This window comes from Amblyomma americanum, chromosome 7 (genome assembly GCF_052857255.1).
Source record: "Amblyomma americanum isolate KBUSLIRL-KWMA chromosome 7, ASM5285725v1, whole genome shotgun sequence".
NCBI classification, from domain to species: Eukaryota; Metazoa; Arthropoda; class Arachnida; order Ixodida; family Ixodidae; genus Amblyomma; species Amblyomma americanum.
The window spans coordinates 81,702,581-81,722,319 of record NC_135503.1 but is presented as its reverse complement, the minus strand read 5'-3'; the positions used below and the strand labels follow the sequence as shown (position 1 = coordinate 81,722,319).

At 47.0% G+C, this 19,739-nt stretch overlaps 1 protein-coding gene across 1 annotated transcript; it reads left to right on the top strand.

The window, feature by feature from the left end:
• Positions 1-899: 899 nt before the first annotated feature.
• Positions 900-19,700, top strand: LOC144097862 (luciferin 4-monooxygenase-like). The gene is made up of 4 exons (XM_077630473.1): positions 900-1,124; positions 11,028-11,172; positions 13,873-14,145; positions 19,621-19,700. The coding sequence occupies exons 1-4, from the start codon at positions 900-902 to the stop codon at positions 19,698-19,700; spliced, it is 723 nt and encodes a 240-aa protein (XP_077486599.1).
• The last annotated feature ends 39 nt before the right edge of the window (positions 19,701-19,739 follow it).

Genomic DNA, 19,739 nt, shown 5'->3' with positions numbered 1-19,739 from the left:
GAAAGAGTAACCCTTTAACGATATCGATTAATGTTCATAAGGTGGACCTTAAGTATCCCCTCCAATTTTGAAGGCATATTTTTGAAAGAGTGGATGTTTATTTGGAAGCAATTGTTCCTGAATACAAAATCTTCCTGAAATCGTCGTCGCCCAATGATACTAGACCAACTGAGCCAAATTTCATGTAGATCACACGCTCATCATATACATTTAAACCATACAAAAGCAACGCTCAGCGTTCGAGCACCTCTATATTATGAATCGTAATTAACATAGCTGTTGGTGACCATTATTGCTTATGAAACAATACGTGTCATGCGCCCTCACTAGGGTAGCTTCACTCAGCTAAACTAAGATATCAATATACCTAAGCACTTACGTGATGTTAAATCGCTTTAAACACGACTGAATGCGTCCAAGATGTTAACCAAAACGAGTCTTAATTAGACTTTAAACACCCTAGAAAAAATAAGCCCCGTTCCTTCCTTCTTAGACCAAATATAACTTGCATTTCCCATCGCCTCCCTTTTCCCACTTATTCTTTCTGCCACCCCTCACGCACAGCCGCAGCTGAAAACATGCGGACATTTGCTTCGTGGTTCTAGTAGTTTGTTCCCCGTGCATGTTATCAATTTCGCGTTTCCATAGTGGCACTGTTTTCTCCTGTTCGAGCAAATGAACGGCATTGCAACTACGACTGACGCTTCTGAAAGATTTCCCTAAATATAATAAACTCGTTTGTCTCTGGCGTTCTTGGGCCTCCTCAGTTATCGTTTCTCATCGCGATATCTGCATTTCACCTTCATAGATTGGTACTTGTGAGCCTGACATGGCATCTTTCATTCTCGGTGATATCTCTGACTCTACTGCCTGCACACTTAGCCTCGTTGGTGGCAGAAATGCAGAAGACCGGAATCCGCCTAGCAGGCGTGCGGCGCATCGGCACCGGCGGCAGCATGCTCACTGAGAGCAGCCGTAAGAGCTTGCAGGCCGTGTTCCCCGACTTGAAGTGGGTGGTAAACGGGTACGGCTTGACCGAGTCTATGGGTATCCTCTGCTCTCCCTCCATCCACGCTGCCAGTGGGACCGACGTCGGCTTTCACGCTCCGCGGACGCAGATCAAAGTAAGCGCCCGGGAAAGCCTAACAGCGAGAAGTGTGCTTTTTCATACGCTTGTTTCTTCTCTACAAGTTGCGGAGGAGTCTATGACACCCCAATAGCTACATCCAAATGCTTTTACCCCGTGTACACAGAACACGGTACTACCGAACATAGCAGCTGGCCGGATGAGCACTGAATCGCTTGTCATCTAGCGCATTCTTTGATGGCAATTAGACATTATTCCGTCAAAACAGAATTCATCCCACTCAGAACGGGACTATTTATTACTTCATTAGAGGAGCCCATACTAGGTGTTGAGAAGCAACCTCTAGGATTTTGTTTATTATTTATTTATTTAATTTTCTTTCTCTCCAGAGAAAATGGAGCAGGAGCTGAAGGCACATGGGTTGACAGAGGCTCCTGCCTCATATAGCAACGTTCGGCATTCAGTGCACACTGGTCACAAAAATAATGGGTACAATGTTTACACACATACATATATATTTGTGGTCGAACCAAAAATAAGCATAACGTTACAAATGTAGGTAATAAGTGCAAAAACACTACTTACAATAATGGTTATGCATCTGCACATACAACACCGATATACCTAAACATACATACAGCTTGTAAAGGATAATACAAGGAGTTTATATTTTGGCTGGCCAGAAACGATAACACACAACGGCATTATGACAACGAAACGGGTTTACTCAAAAAAATAGGTTTTCACACATTTATTAAGCACGGGTTGTTGTCATTAAACCTCGCCCTCTACGGTATTTAACAAGTAAGGAACATGGAAGTGGAGGCTCTGTCTTCCATAGTTCTTTTTGGTGACCGGTATTCTTCTTCTTTGTTTGCTCATGGTGTACTTTGATTTAAAAAGATCGGTTGTACTGTTGTGCCATTTATTCTTATTAATATTGTCACCGATAAACTGTCGAAGCACAGACCAGGTTTAGCAGGACTTGCTGGGAGAGAATGTCAGCAGGGCGCTCGAGCGAGAAAGATGACAATCCTCTAGCCCCTAGAATGCTCAAGGCATGACAATTCCAAGCTAAAATAGCTCGGCCGTGGTATGGCGCCACCGAGTAGATTGGTACTGTGGCATTACTCCCCGTCTCATAAGGAAACGACTCGGTGCCGCAGCAATGAGAAGCAGGAAGACAATGGACGCCGCATTTGTCTGGGGCTGGTGTAGACGTGTCTGAAGCGCTAGCGGGCGTGGAACTGCTTCATCCGTGCGACATGGACAACTTCAGAGGTAGGCCGTATAGAGGAGCGAACTGTTCCCTTGAGGAGAACTTCATAGTTCACCTCATTGACTTGGCGGAGTACCTCGTAGGGGCCAAAATATCGGCGCAGAAGCTTTCGGAGCGCCCACGCATGCGGATTGGGCTCCAAACCCAGACTTGTTCGCCGTGATGGTAACTAACAGCTCTGTGGCGGATGCTATAGCGGCGAGCATCGTGGGCTTGCTGGTGCCGGATGCGCTGTCGGGCGAGTTGGCGGGCTGCCTCGGCGTGACGAACAAATTGGGCAGCACCCATAAGTACAAGTCGAGGTGCTGCTAGTCGGGAGCACCATGGCGTCCAGCACGTTTGTGGCTTTGCGACCATGCACTAAACGAAATGGAGTGAAGTGCATCATTTCTTGTAGAGCAGTATTATAAGCAAATGTGAAGTGAGAGAGTATGGTGTCCCAGTTCCGTTGGTCGACGTCCACGTACATGGAAATCATGTCGGCGATCGTCATGTTGAGCCGTTCAGTGAGTCCGTTCGTTTGAGGGTAGTAAGCGATTGTCTTGTGGTGACTTGTGCCACTAAGGCGCATAACCTTCTGCGTAAGGACGGAGGTGAACGCCGTTCCCCTGTCAGTTACAACAATGATGGGTGCACCGTGACGAAGCACAATATTTTGAGCGAAAAAGTTCGCAGTTTCTTCTGCGGTACCACGAGGGAGAGCATTAGTTTGATAGTACCGGCTGAGGTAGTCGGTGGCGACCACAATGTAGCGGTTACCCAGCGAGAACTCTGTAAATGGGCCGAGCAAGTCTATGCCTGCTTGATGGAAGGCGACTTGAGGCAGATCAATAGGCTGCAGTAGGCCGGCTGGCCTAGTCGGCGGCGTCTTGCGACGCTGGCCCTCGCGGCAAGTTCGGACGTAACGCTGGACAATTGCAGCAACCCTGGGCCAGTAGTACTTTTGGCGTATCCGCGCCAAAGTGCAGGAAAAACCCAGCTGATAAAAAGATGGGTCATCTTGGCATGCCTGCAGGACTTCGTCGTGCGAGGACGCAGGTACGACGAGCATATCGGCAGGTTCCCGCGGGTTGTAGTTTTTGTTATGCAGAACTTCATGGCGCAAACAGAATGACGACAGTGCACGTGAGAAGATTCGCGGGGGTGACTCAGCGCTTCCTTCAAGATACTCAATGAGAGGCCGTAGTTTACCGTCGTCGCTTTGGTGTTGAGCGTGAAAGGACGTCGAGATGGCGCTGAGAAAGACAGAATCGGCGTGAGTATCAGCTCGGTTGTCCTCGATAGGAGCACGAGACAGACAGTCGGCTACACTGTGCTTCCTACCGGACTTATAAACGATTGTGACATCGAAGTCTTGAAGGCGAAAACTCCAGCGTGCAAGCCGTCCCGAGGGATCTTTTGAGGTTCGGCAGCCAACGCAACGAATAGTGATCGCTGACGACTCTAATAGGGCGGCCATGTAAATACGGGCGAAATTTGGGCACTGCCCACACTATTGCCAGGCATTCTTTTTCAGCGGTGGAATAGTTTGCCTCCGAACGTGACAAGGTGCGGCTTGCGTATGCGATGCTGCGTTCGAGACCAACCTGCCACTGCACAAGGACCGCACCAAGGCCGATGTTGCTGGCGTCTGTGTGCAGTTGAGTGTCGGCTAGCCCGTGGAAGTGGCCAAGGATGGGCGTACTTTGGAGACGAGTGCGGAGGTCTTCGAAGGCCTCTTGTTGCCCATGGCCCCAGAAGAACGGTTCAGCATCTTTCGTGAGGCGGGTGAGGGGCTCAGCGATCTGGGAGAAGTTGGGCACAAAGCGCCGATAATAGGCGCAGAGACGCAGAAAGCGGCGCACACGGCGCTTATCGGTGGGCACAGGAAAAGCAGTCAGGACGGCAGTGTTATCGGGTTCAGGGCTGACTCCCTTAGCGCTCACGGTGTGGCCGGTAAACTTCAACTCCTGGAAAGCAAAGTGTCACTTTTCGGGCTTCATGGAAAGACCGACCGAACGAATTGCTGCGAACACAGCACGCAGGCGCCTTACGTGCTCTTCGAACGTGGCGGTGAAGATGACTACGTCATCCAGGTACACGAGGCAGGACTGCCATTTTAGATCGGCAAGCACGGTGTCCATCATCCGCTGGAAGGCGGCAAGAGCAGAACACAGGACGAAAGAAAGCACCCGGAATTCGTACAGACCATCCAGTGTAATATAGACGGTCTTTTCCAAGTCGCGTTCCTCCACCTCGATTTGCATATAGCCACTGCGTAAATCTAGCGACGAGAAGTGCGTGGCGCGGCGCAGCCGGTCCAAGGAGTCATCAATGCGCGGTAGAGGATAAACGTCTTTTTTGGTGACAGTTTAGACGTCTGTAATCAACACTGAACCGTAGGGTTCCATCTTTCTTCGCCACTAGAACAACAGACGATGCCCACGGGCTTGTCGTCGGCTGCATCACGTCCTGGAGCATTTCTTGAACTTGTCGGCGAATGGCATCACGTTCCTTCGAAGAGATTCGATTAGGCGGCTGACATAACGGTCACTGGCTTGCATCAACTATAATGCGGTGCTCTGTGAGCGGAGTCTGCCTAACCTCGGAGCGCGAGGCAAAACAGTCGCGGAAAGATTCGATAATGCTCTCCAGACAGAGTTTCTGTTTAGACCGGAGGTTTGGGTTCATGTCGGTTTTTATTTGAGTGGTCGGTGCTTCCACGGATGCCGAGATTTCGGACAACGCGTGCGTTCCCGCGAATTCGCAAAGTTCTTCGAAATAAGCCACCGCTGTTTTGCCAGGCAAATACTGAGGTACAGAACCAAAATTGGTAACCAGAAGTTCGGTTTTCCCACTGTTCAATCCAATAATTTCGCAAGCTACACAGACTTGCCAACCCAGGAGCAGCGAGATGTTGATTTCAGCGATCCCACGAGTGCTAAGGCTGTAATCGCACTCTACAGTAACAAACATGCTGGCTCTTGACCGGATCAATACGTGGTCGTCACAGGCGCATATCTTAGCCCTGCGCGGCTCGGTATCGTCGTCGACAGGGCCTTGGGTGGAAAATGACACGATTAGCTTCTGAAGGTTGCTAACGGCATCATTCTCCTGAAGGAAATTCAAACCGAGTATGAGGTCCTTGGAGCACTCGGGTAATCTAGCTAAACAACCAGGGAAAGTAACACCGCGGATCTAGATTCGCGAAGTGCGGATATCGATTGAGTTACCACGTGGCCACGAGCTGTACGGATCTGCGGCCCAGACCAAGGAGTGAGAGCCTTCTTCAGGGCCGTGGCTAACCGTCTGCTCATTACAGAAAAATAGGCACCGGTATCCACGAGTGCTGTAACGTCGTGGTTGTTGGCGGATACCGGAATTTCGGCGGAGACCAGCCGGTCGCAGCACGTCGTCGAGGTCGTCGGGTCAGGTCGTTGTGGGTCGGAGCGTCGCGGCGAATCGTCAGGTGGAGGCTCTTTACTCGGTCCAGTCGCGGCGGACTTACCCCCGGACGACGCCGTATTCAGTTTTCCCGACGTGGGGACGTACCTCTGAACTGTCCAGAGGATGACGGGCGGCGAGGCGAAGAGAGCCGCTTTGGGGATGGCGATCGGGACTGGCGTCACTGCAAGGACGAGGACTGCAGGTTATCATCCAGGTACTGCTCGATATCCCGTGGTCGTTCATCATAGCGCGGCCGAGGTGCGTCAGGTAAACACCCCGCTAAACCCATTCTACGGTAGGAGCAGTGACGGCGGAAGTGGCCGGGCTCCCCGCAGTGGTAACATAGCGGCCGACTGTTTGGCGTACGCTGCACGTGCTCTTTGCTCATGCGGGGCCTGGACTCCTGCTGCACGGAGGGTACTGTTGCGAATCGATACTGCAGAGGTGGAAAAGGAGCGACAGGTAAAAAGGCTCGCATCGCTGGCCCGGGAATTTGTAGGGCGTCGCTGTACGTCATAACGGAGGGCGCCGGGTGTGGAGCTGGGGGTGGATGCCCAACTCGTTGGACTTCTTCGCGGACTACGTCCGTTACGGCAGCGACGCTGACATGTGGAGCTTCAAAGCGAAGTTTCGCCAGTTCCTCGCGCACAAGGCTTCTGACAAGCTCCCGAAGCTCCTCGGCGGGTAGCGACGTAGGCGTGTACTGGGAAGCGGCTGCTACAGTACCCTGACGTCCGTAGTGCGGGCCTCGTCCCGGCAGAAACCGCTCGATACACGTTGCCTCCTTTGTGAAGTCGGACACTCTTCTTGGCGGGTCACGGGCCAGTCTGGGAAACAGCTGCTCTTTTACGCCGCGCATTTAGTGGCGTGGCTTTTTGGATTCGGGAGTAGCAGGGTCGACCCGATTGAACAGTCGCGTCATGTCCTCTATGAACATCGCGAAAATCTCGTTCGGCTGCTATAATCTCGAGTGCAGGGCGATTTCAGCTTTATCTTTTCTTTCGCTGCTGGTAAAAGTCGCTAGCAGCTTTCGAAGGAAAGCCTCCCAGGTGGTAAAGGAAACTTCGTGGTTTTCAAACCACGTTTTGGCCGAGTTCTGCAGCGCAAAGTAGACGTTGCGCAATATGCGCTCGCCGTCGCACTCATTGAATCCCGCCAATAGGTCAAAGCAGGCCAATTAGTCTTCGACGTCCTCGAACCTCTCCCCGCGGAATGGTGGCGGCTACCGAGGTGTGTGAAGGACGAAAGGCGGGGCATTCCGGGAATGCTGAGTCGTCTGGGTAGCCGAGGTGGATGTCATGGCCCTTACCGGCGCTGTCAGTTGGCCGATTACCGGTTGTAGGCCTCGCAGACGGCGGCTCGCCCTGTAGACGGGTGTTGAGTACACGCGTGGAGAACATGCGTCAAAAGTGTCCTCGTAGTCAGAGTACATGGGACGTTATCCAGCGGCTCCACCAAATATGTCGCCGATAAACAGTCGAAGCACAGAGCAGGTTTAACTAGATTTGCTGGGCGAGAAAGACAGGGCGTCGAGCGAGGAAGATGACAATGCTCTAGCCCCTAGAATGAGCAAGGCATGCAAAGTCCTAGCTAAAACAGTTCGGCCGCTGAATGACGCCACGGGATAGATTGGTACTGTGGCATTATGTTGTAATAATTGGTAGTAGAATAATTGGGCGGCAGGAAGCATCGCATGTTTAATAAAGAGCTCGCCTGTTCAAAGGTCGCATAGTTTTCCTTGATCGTTCTCAAATATTTTAAAATTATTTTTGCAACACCAGGAATTTGTTGTAGATCTGCATTGTAGATGATCCCCACAATAGTAGACAATATAATAACCTGGAGAAGAAAAGTGCATAATTCAATGTTTATTTTAACCATCAAGGAATAAGTTTACTTATCGTGTATATGCAACCCGCAGTTTTTCTTATTTCTGCAGCTAATTTATTTGCATGCATGTCCCAGCACATATAAGTTTGGAACAATACCCCCAAGAATTTTTGGGCACCGACCTCGTGTAATCGTGTGTTGCGGTACAGTATTACATTATTAGCACCGAACTGGATTGTTTATGCATTTAAATATAACATATCTTGTTTTAGTTACATTTCATTTTAAATAATTTATATGCAATCAGTAAGAAAGGTTATTTACGTAATCAATAACTAATTTCTCTAAATGAAGTAGAGATGCTGTTGAAAAGAACAGGTTTGTGCCATCTACATTCATGACTATTTGGGTTGAAGAGGGTTTCTGGGAAGATCATTTAGGTACAGGTTACTACTGTTGCTAATCAAACATTATGGAATCGCAGCGTTTGCGGACGGGTACACAGAGAGGACACGCACACAAAATTGCGCTGAACCATCAAATTTATTTTGGACAGGTTTGATCCGCGCCTTATGATTTTTTCCTCTGTGCATATAGTAAACATTACAGTAGCACATTTTTGACGAACAGGAGGAGGATGGGTATGATGGAGGAAAGAGCCATGGTGCAGATATCAACGGAGGCTCCGGGTAGCCTAATCCAAGGCGGTAGGTCGTCTAAGGACGGGCAACTGCTTGCTACGTCCGCAGCGACACGGTGACGGTGAGCCTGACCACAAGCGGCAGAAGAGTTATCCACCGGAACGTTTTGGTAGCAATAGGAGCTTTGAGCATCCGAGGTGCCAGTCTGGTGGACACGTCCGCGGACATTGCGTCCCCGGCACGCACAGCAGCCACTTCATACCCTGTAGCTAAAAACATCACTGTGGCTGGCACTGAACGCACCAACCACCACAGACACCTACCGTCACTGCAGCGCTGCGCCGCATTGCCGGAGCGCGCGGATCAGCAGTCCGAACGGCGCGCGGTTGTGTTTGAGGAAGTACGGAAAGCCGTAATACGGGCACCCTCAACTCTCAACGGAGACGCTCAATGAGGACACTCAACGAAAACACTCAAAAGGGGACACTCAACGCTCCTTCCTTGGACCAACCAGCAGGAACGAGCGATGCAGGTGGAACGTAGCGGCACACCGTGGCCGTCGAGGTGTTGTGTAGTAGCCCGACGGGACAGAGGTGATCCGTCGAAGCAGCCATCGCGAGCAGGGCCGCAGTGAAGGTACGTCTAAAGACGGTCGCCCGCGAAAGCTACTCTGCGGAAAAGAAGCTGCGCTGGACGATGGCATCCCACAACAGCGGCCGTAATGAATGGCTTGAGTCTGGAAGGTGGCCAAGATTGCAGGTGTGTGCGCTCCACTGCGGTTCGAACGAGACTCTACCTTGCGGCATCACACTTACAAATATGCTTCCGAATATGCTTCCGACGATGCCGGGACAATACTCAGTGAGTAGTTTTCAGTCAGAAAAGGAGACGGCCTGCTTAATTGTCTGGTCTCTAGTTACCGCCAATGTGTACAGCATAGAGTTTCTTACTATTAACTAGAGGGAAAGCTGGCGGCGCAGCACCTGGGACACCATCGGCGCTCAAAGCATCATGGGGCGATGAGCTACTTGGTGCGGGACAGTCGGTTTTTTTTTTTCAGGAACAGAGAGTGGCGTTACTGAGATGTCCCGTTCCGTTCACGGCGCAGACGACTTTGGCGCAAACGTAGTGCACAAAAGCCATAGTGTCGAAAACGCAACAGCACACGACGCAAATAAATGGTTTCTGTTTTTTTTGAATTTCATTAAAAAACCTTTTAAAGTGTTGAAGCGACATTGTTTTTTCAAAAACATATTTCTTCTTAAAAAAGTGCCTGTTAAGCACTAAATAATGGCTTTTGTTGTCTCCAATGCTTGGCCAATAGGAGAGCAAGACACCGCTTATTTTGGGCAAACATTTATTTACATGCTTTTCAGCTCGTTTGTTGCAATTTATTGACAGGATATTGAATGCTAAGACATTCTTGATAACAGAACAACGTTTGCTTTTTCATTACTTTTTGGCCGAAAGTTGTGGTTCTGCAGTCGGTAGCTCTCCGCCCCATGATGCTTAGAGCGCCCTTGTTGGTACAGGTGGTCTCGAGGAAGCCCCATGCAAAATCCCATAGGCGGGGCGCCAGCTTTCCCTCTAGTTAATAGTAAGAAACCCAAAGGTGTACAGAGCCGATCAGGCGCAACGGTAAACTCCGCGTGGCTAGTTCGCGGGAAATTTAAACGATTGTTGTGGTGGTCCAACCCAGACTGCGTTGAATCTTTTGCCATGTTTCCTTCGTTTACGAGGTTGATAAAAAATAGCGGTCACTTTTACTGTCTGCATAATGTTTATTGTTTGCTTGTTTCACATTTTGATCGTGAAAATAAACCAAACACACCATTGGAATTGAAATATAAATTAGGGTTAACTAAAAGCGGACTCTAACATCAGAGAATATTTTACCAACATGACGCGAGAAATACCAGTTCAAGTTGGGAATAAAATGGAGTCAAATAACTCATAGGCCCCTCGGTTGGTGACGTGTTTATGAAGGAATAAATTTCCAGAACATGGGAACTGAAGTAGTATGTGTCCCTTTAAAACTGATATTTCGGTACATTTATGTTTTGTGTGCAGCTATAACTTTATTTTGAAACAAGCTTCTGCACCGACAATCTTCCGTTGTGGTTCTTTCCCTACACTTTAGCGGGAGACATAAGCGGCATAGCATTATGTACTCCCGACAGGGTATGTAGGTCATACCGAAGAAGCCGGTAGAATATACTTTCTCTCTATCCTGTTTTTATTTTGTCTTTTATTCAACACTGCTGGACTGGCAGTCCTAGCTAGAGTGCCATCCAATATTCAAGGAAAACACTTGTTTGGTCCAGCCGGTTAATTGGCGACAGGTACCTGTCTTGGCATTTGTGATTTTTCTGTCCGCGATGCTCACGCCGTTTTCATACTGCATACATTATTCTTAAATTTGCTTTTACTTTAATTGTATAATAGACAATGTAGCTCGCTCTACATGCACTAGCTAAGGTTGCTTGATGTCTTCAAAAATAGTGCAAGAACGATCGTATCTGAGAGTGGCAGTTCAACACCGCATATTGCGCTTATAATAGTGCAGGATTATTCCGCCCGTTTGATTCTGTTTGTTCATACTCGTGTGAGCAGTCCGAGATCTTAACTGTGTGAGGCCTTCGGGCGCTCAAAGGGCATTCAAGGTTTTTCTTCTGGCTGATGACATTCACCGCACGCACCGGTATTTTATGCGTAGGGAATATTACACATGTCTTTTTCCAAGTAACTTTGACTTTTCACGCAGGTTGTCGATATCGTGACGAGGAAAAAACTTGGCCCAAATCAGACAGGCGAGGTATGCTTTCGTGCACCAACGGTATTCAAGGAGTACTACAAGAAGCCAAAGGAGACTGCTGAAGTATTTGAGAAGGATGGCTGGTGCAAGTCAGGTGCAGTGAGCTTTCCTCTGCGGCGATAAGTGCTGGGCAAAAGTGAATGATCAAATTTGCTGTTACTAGGACAGAAATAGGTTCCTCTATTTCAGGCTACCGTCCTTACTAAAGAAAGTAACAAGGCTACTCTCACCGCTTCCCATTACCCGCCTTGCCACCCTATTACTGCATTCCCAGAGCACACGAGACTCTTCATAAATTCTTCCATTTCTTTTCCAACAGTTTCGCCCTGTTTATGATGGCAAGAGCAAATTTCCAAGTATTTCACAAGGGTGTGTCTCACTTGCCTCCTCTGGCTACTCGATCGGGGTATTCAATAACTGTTTCTAATTGGTGTACTTTCAAGTACGCAGTTAAAACTAAAGGTGTTTGGCGGGAGTTGAACGGCTTAAGAAAGTGGAGTGAATCGAACTCGTCGAAGCTGTAGAGATTGACTTTCAGGGCATGAAGTTTGAGATCAAAACTTCTCGATACTGGTATTTTAAAGTAAAATTGAGATTGATGCGGCGGAATTTAGCCGCGAGAGACAATTTTCCTGCACAAAGTTTTTCCACGCAAGCGAGATTACTACTGAATGTTATTATAATATGCTGTAATTATTCCTCTAGTTAGTTACAGGGCTCTTTCCTCCATAATGTAGCCAAGTGTTTGAACTTCAACACTACTCCTTTTCACGTGTAAACATTGATCAGGAGTGGCTAAAAAGGCTAGAAAATCTTACTAGGCTGAAAAAAGTCTTCTTACCCTTCACATGGCTTTTCTGTTTGTTTTTCGAAGAAGTGGGCGGGGGGTGGGAGAGTATAGAGGACAGATATTTTCTTCATTGTGGCGTTGTTTTTTTTTGCGAACACTGCCGAACTTGTTGTGTGTTTTGGCTGACGTCGCGTATGGGCGTCCTTACCAGATTATGACTGGCTCTGAGTGCCAATGCACTACCAGAAGTTGTAAACTTGCTTTGACTTATATTCAATTAATTAATAAGCCGGGCCTTTTTTTAACTGTTTACAGATCGTTTTTACGAACCCTGCGAGAGATAGGTCGGTGCGGTCTGTGCAGGTGGATTGTAGAGCAAGGCGGATATTATCTCAGGACGAACTGGCGGGCTAGTTGGTCACACATGCCAAATGATTCACGTCGCACAAAAAAAGAAGAAGACAGAGAGAAAATAAATTTGTTATGTGTAATAAACTAGCTTTCTAGTTCGTCCTGATCAAATCCGTTACCAGTTCTGCGCGCGCTTTCTTTCTCAACGGCGCTTTGTGGTCTGTTCTCTGTCTGTCGGCGTATTTTTTGTGCGCCAGGAATAATTTGGCAGATATTATCTACGTTATAGAGCTCAGTGAATTAGCAATGAATAACTAAAATAACTAATCAACTTTTACGCCGCCACGGTGGTTCAGTGGTTATGGCGCTCGGCTGCTGACCCGAAAGACGTGGGTACGTTCCCGGCCGTGGCGGTTGAATTTCGATGGATGCGAAATTGTAGAGGCCCGTGTTCTGCGCGATGTCAGTGCAAGTTAAAAATCCTCAGGTGATGTTCAAATTTTCGGAGACCTTCAATACGACGTCCCTCATAGCGTGAGTCGCTTTGGGACGTGCAACCCCATAAACCAAACCAAATTTTTTAATTTTTATTTCAAGGTCCAACGTTATATTAACAGATTGAATGCCGTCAACATAGAAGCTGAGTCTATACTTTTAAATTTTCCTTATCGGCAATGCAATTCTGAATATTTAACGTCAAAAATGAACATTTTATAGCTCGTAAAGTTGGCTTCCTATAATGCACTATTTTCAGATTGCGTCTCTAGACGTAGTACTTTCGCAGAAATCCAATTAAGTGCTTCTACAGCACATAATAGACCAATGACTTCCGTATTTACTAAAATTCCGAAGACTCCATTTTATAAACATTCATTGCGGGAAGTCGAATTAATGAGGTAAAAATGCGTAAGTTTGATGCTAAATATTTCTAACTTCTTTGCCGATAAAGAAGATTTCAAAACTTGACTCAGCTTTTATGATGACGACCTTCAATTTTCATAAATTTTCAAAAATAATATTTTTCCTAAAATTATCGCTAAATATCTGATCAGTTAATTTTAGTCAATTGTCTAACAAACTGAGCTCAATCAGGTACATATTGTTCGCCTTGCTGTACAATCCATCTGCAAAAACCGCACCGACGAATCACTCGCAGAACTTAAAATAGAGATCAGTAAAAATTTAACCAACACCTGGTATCTACAACAATGCTGTATGAACTGCACATTGGAAACGTAATGAAAATTATGATACAACCCTCTATCCAAAAATTGTCTTATTTAAAAGTAAATATGGAATAAATTCTCGTCTAGCACACATTCTTTTATAAAAACGAGTGCTCTAGAGGACAGCGAACTCCGCTTTGGCTCCTTTCTGTTTCGTGCGTCCACTCCTATTTACGTAGAGTAGATGAGAAATGGTGCCGGCTACACACGTGAATTACCCTCAATACATACGTTTGAACTTCAGCTCTTATGAAAAGCTGAATAAAAGTGGGAGCTTAAAACCTTCGAGCAGCATCAGTCTTGTTTCCCGCCAGTGGATACATTAGAGTTCATTGTCAGCTCTTCGGGCTTTGCAAAAATGGTCATTACCTTGCAATTCAAAGAGAGCAATACTCGTTTGTCACGGTCGTGGACCGATGCAACGCAGAAGATGCTGGATACTACGATGAAAATGGCCGCCTTTACATCGTCCAGCGGCTGAAGGAAATGATCAAGTGCATGGATAACCAAGTTGTTCCCGCGGAACTCGAAGAACTGATCCTGGAGGAGCACTCGGATCTCATATCCGATGTGGTTATCGTGGGATTGCCCAGTGCCCAGCACGGAGAGGCCCCTGCTGCTGTCATCGTCCTAAAGGACCACAGCGGAAGCAAGTGTGACACTGAAAATCTTGCCAAAAAGATCAAGGCGACTGTAGCGGGTAAGCGTGAAGTGGCTGGTTACTATATGTCTCTGCTCGTGAGTATATGCTTTTTGTGTCCGTTTTTTGTGAGAACTATTTAGGCTTTCGAGCTTTGGAAAGAAGCTGCGAAAATCAAACGCGGGCTTAAGGCTTTGTTCCAGAGAAGTGACTGCGGGAGTGGACCCTGAGTTTAGTCATGGACCGAGCGAGAAGCCTGGTCTCTCAAGCTCGCTGAGACCGAGTCGGGCCAAGGATAAGAGCAGTGAACATCGGTCTATTTACAAGACTGAAATTAAGGTGACCGGTCACGAGAGGGCTGAACACTCGTTTTTATGCGCGGCACGTAAGTTCGAGAATTTTCTGGATTCCTCTGATAAAAAGTTGATATATTGAGAGGTTCATGCAACACAGTACTAAGAATAATTTTGGCACATCTAGCCTTGCTTCTTCGCACATTGATTTTTCACTTTAGGAGTCAGTGAACACCCGTGTCATTCTGAGCAACGAAAATGTAGAGCTTGCACGGTGATCGAAGATGCAAGTATTACTGCGACGTCCCATATGACAATACGACCATTATAAATTGTAGCGTACATTGTCTTGCAGTGTTGGGTGAAATAAAATAGAAGCTTTAGTAGCGAGGTGATGGCTTCAAGGCATAATTATGAGATTCAAAACGATATCTTGTCCCATCATATTGCACGTGCCTTGTCGTTTTGTTGTTCGGTTGTTGCCTGTTTCTTATATTTGCCTGTTTCCTGTGATTAAACTTCAGTTGAGAGACAGCGCTTGTCCTATGTTTTCTACCCTTGAACTCCCCGTTTTCCGCGCTGTTATTTTTAAAAAATAATTATGAGGTTTTGTTGAGCCAAGCACACAGGTCTGGAAATGGTGCCTTGAGGGGTTTGCCTTCCACTTCGCTGGAAGGAAGTTTAGAAGCTGACGACAGCGTCGTTTGACTGTTATTTCTGATTTGCATGAACAAGAAAAACTTTTGCCGAGTCAAACAAGCAGTACATCATTTACTTAGATTTTGGCTGGCTGTCTGCAAGAGACATACTACTTAATGATCACAGCAAGAATCCCCGGTAGTGCTGAAATTTGTAGTAAGTTTTTTGCACTTTTCTTATCTCTTTACAGATAATCTAGCTGTGCATAAACATCGTTACGGAGGGGTGTATTTCTTCGAATCCCTGCTAAGGACAGACACTGGAAAAGTCATCCGCAACGCACTTGTAAAAGCATGCACGAGTAGAAGCGCTTTGTAGAAAAAAATATACCTTCTTTCTCACAACTAAATCATTATCATAAGATTTTATTCGAACTCAACTGAAACCTCTCGGTTTCATTAGTGCGACTATGAAAGGGTGGCGATTACGATTCGTTGTAACCGCATTTCTCTTTTTGCACATTCCGGCCGCATTGGAGAAAAAGTATAAAAGATGCACAGCAAGGCAAAAATTCTAACTCTTTATTTCTAATTCAACCAGTGAGTAAATTTACACAAACAAATGTGTCCACACTCCTCTTGGAGGAAGAAGCCAACATGACAGTACGTACACAAGCTCTTTCAGTAAAAAACTACGTGTCTATAGAACAAGCATTTGTCACCAAACATATCCATTATTTTCTCTTCAACCATATCTCAGCCCATCTGAGCAACATATTACTCTACCTCGCAGTTGTTGAAGACTAAAATGTGTTCACTAAATGGTGTGCAGTAAGCTTACTCGTAATTCTTTGGTCTTTTTGGCCAAGAATGAAAATGTTCCTTTCAAGTGTGTGGATCCAGTCTATGAGGCCTCATTCCGATTCTCAAGTTACGTCGCAGATTCTTCGTGAGGCAGTCTCCATTGTGCACATGTTTCCGACTGATTTTGAACTTAATGTAATCATGCTAGATTAAAATAATTCAGTGTTTTTTCCAACGTGTAGATATGATGAGAGAAAGAAGAAAAATCCACCTGGGGTACCATGCTGAAATACTCGAGTTTGGCAAATGCGGATAACTTCTCGAGCTCTCGATACGTCCTCAGATAATCGAAACATAACATTCAACCTTCACACACCTTTAGATTCATTGGGTTATCTGGATATATTCCAGAGACATCATAATATTTTTCCAGCCGCGTTCAAAATATGCACAAGCACTTGGCTGCGTTCGCAAAAGAAACATCTGCTCAATTTTCACTCCGCTATAGGACGCTTCATATCGATCCCAAACCCTACTTTTTTGACGAAACGACAGAAACAATAAAATTACATATCAGATACCTTTTCTTCGCCCGTGTCCACAGTACACTCGTGCAGCTTGTCATCCTAGAACCAACTCCCGAACTAACCTTGGCCTCTCTGTAATTTCTACGAAAACACAATACGCAACTTCGTTCGTAAACGAAGGCTTGTATCTTACCTTGCATGCTTCATTACTGGTTCATTTACAGAATCAGCTCAGACCACAGAATCAACTTCGACTAAACCAGCATCCTCGGAACCTAGACAAATAACCAAAAAAAGGTTCCTACTCGACTCCTGGCACATCCAAACTACTTCGAACAACCTCAACTGCCCTCAGTATATGCCCAGAGAAATCTCTCTGCAACTCAAAAAAAAAAGTCGCCATTCACCGCCTCCCCACAGTCCGACAACACGACTCACAACCTTAGCTCCTCCCCCCTCCCCTCCCTTACGCCTTTTGTATCACAGCTTTTGTTATTTTGACCTCCTGCTCTCCTCCATGCGTACTTACTGACGCTAGCTACCACCTCACTCACCCCTGAAGAAGAAGCCGAGCCGGCTGCGAAACGTCGGATTTAAGTCTAAAGTTCTTGGTTGGAGGTGTGTACAATTTATAATAAGTCGCGAATGGAGAACCAGGTCGAAAAAACGGTCCCGCTACACACTGCGAACGCAGCTCAAAATTACATCCTGAAATGACCTGCTGGTGTGGCATCCTGCGCAACGTTCGCATTATCTACGTAGCTGTTATAAAACGTAGTCAGCTGGGAGATGTCACATAGGTCGCACTGTGAGGGCCCAGAAATCGCAGCCGAGGCAGAGCATCCTGCTCCGAACACAGCAAATTTACGGCCAGCGAGAGCCACTACAGCGGATCGAGCATACACCGAACGCTCTTGTGACGGTGCCCGTAAACGCTTTGCACGAAAAGATCCTCAAGTTGGCGCCAGCACATTTCTAACACCATACCGCAATCGTCGAGGCCCCTAAATTTAAAGCGAAGTCGGAACATACTTATGCATGGCAGGAGAATTTGGAGATTATGCAACAATTGGAAGAGCAAATTCTGGTCCAGCTTTAGCCGTCAATCAGCATTACTACAGGTGTTTAACCATCTTTTGATTTTTACATTTACAAAAGGCCGAAAATGCAATACAAGAACTCGACATTACTAGCTTCTAGCACAAGTAGCTGATTGTGAAGGCAAAATCGCGCGAAAATTCCTGAGGTTAGGCAGCGCCGACATTCGTTTCAAGTACTGATAGCCAAGACTTGCAGAACTAGAGACCTTCTCAGAGAGCACGGTTCTATGAAGACGCTTGCGCCAACTTTGGTTAGTTCTTTGGCCATTAAGGACGCTCGGTTACCCTTTCCGTCTGCTTTCATTATGATCATGATCGGCTAGTTTGTGCGTGAAATTAAAGTACATTTACTTTGCCTTGTTTTTCCTGTCAGAATCAACAACGAAAATGGTCATGATTACTTCTTCAGGTCTGAGACAGAAAAAAACCCTCTTCCTTCTTGACTCCTTTCTTTTCCTCAGCACCGCCGTGCTGAGCGTAGATAAGTGGATGATGATTAGGTGACAAATGATAATTAAGAATGTCTTATATCATATAAATGCTCCTTGATGCCATTGCTACTTACAGGCATATATTAGCGCCAGACTGCTGCTATTGTTTCCACCCTATTGCGGCGAAAGCAATGAACTAGGACAGCTGTGCTGGAGCCGTGATATCTGTGCAACTCTGTACATCAGTTAGTCTTGCTGATAACGGAGACAATTTGTGCTTGGATATGAAGAGTTCACTTGTTGCGGGGAAACATTGACCCGTTTCGCAACGAATTTTTCTCAGCAACACAATGTTGCATGAAGAAGTGTAGTGACACACCTAACCTTCATCTAAGGTCCAATGCAAGAGTGTGCCCTCCCGGCATAAGTCAGAGTGTAAAGCTTATGCATGTCGTAGCCAACTAATCAAAGCTTTTCATTCGCAGCCAGCCGTCTAATTTGTTTTTTCTCTGCGCAGTGTCTGAGCACACAACCAAAACATCGGCGTGACCTGAAAATACCATAAAATCAATTTTTACTGCAGACCAACATTCCCCTTCAACAACCCTAGCAAAGCGTCCGTCGTGGCCGGTCCTATTACCTGCAAACCACTTTCCTACCGGTGTGGCGAAATGAAACACCATAGCCTCGATTATCTACGTAGTGCACAGATAACGAACACGTTCACGCGGACTGGGACAATCATCTCGCGCGAGCCCTTGAAGCAAACACTTGTGTTGCATTAACAAACTTCTGCTGGAACAAGGCCTTAAGGCATTGTGCAGAGTGAACTCCCCCCACCGGACATCGCATGCAAATCACACACTCCTCACATAATGCGCATAACGTAGACATTTTAGAATGTGTTATTGCTAGCAAATCACTCGCTTAGCGAAATCTTGCAATATAATAGTAGAGCCTCGATTAGCTCCGTAGTGCCCAGATGACGATTGCGGCGACATTCCGAAGGCAGACATACAAGGCGTCCCAAAGGAGATTGTTGCAACACCAGGCAGCGGCTGTCCGGAGGAGCTTCTAGGGCGTGCGCGCAGGCAGTGTGCGCTACAAGGCCCTCCACAATAGATGTGCCATGAGGACTTCAGGCGGTCCCGCGTGTGAGCGAGGTGGGCGCGCGCCAGTTTCGTCGGGACCAAGCATCGCATGCGCATTCACTCGAGTAAAGGTCTAACTAAGGCGGAGGAGCGGCTTCTACTCCGTCTCTATACCAACACACTGCTGGGCCCAGCAGCTCTAAAACATTTTCACCATTCCTTCACGGGCAGTTGTCCGCACTGTGCGGAGAAGTGTTCGAACATCGGCCACATGGTGTGTGTGGGTCTGCCCATCCAACCCAGGTTGCTTTTCCCCCTCACCCCAACCCCACTCGAAAGGACTGGGAGGCGACCCTATTCGGCTGCTATCATCTGCATGCCCTTTAGGCTTTCGTCAGGCGCGCCAGGGCAGCAACCGACGATGCTGTGGACGCCCACTAGACACCACACCTAGAATTTTTAAGGGTCAGACACTTAAGGACTAACTCATGCATACCTCCATGTACTTCGCTTTTGAGAGCAATAAATTTTTACACCACCACCACCACTGGCGGCGCGAAAGTCACCATTACCCGGCGCTCGAGATGGAACGTTCATTATGACTCGCTTACAAAAATTTCACACTATGCGTTTCCATTACCTTACACATAGACTTCGACAGCAGCGGAACCTTCCAAAACTATTGCCCCCGATCGCCGACAACAGCATCATCCTCGGAAGATTCATCCTAGATCTTTACCACGAAGATGAGAGAAAGCAATAACGCCTTC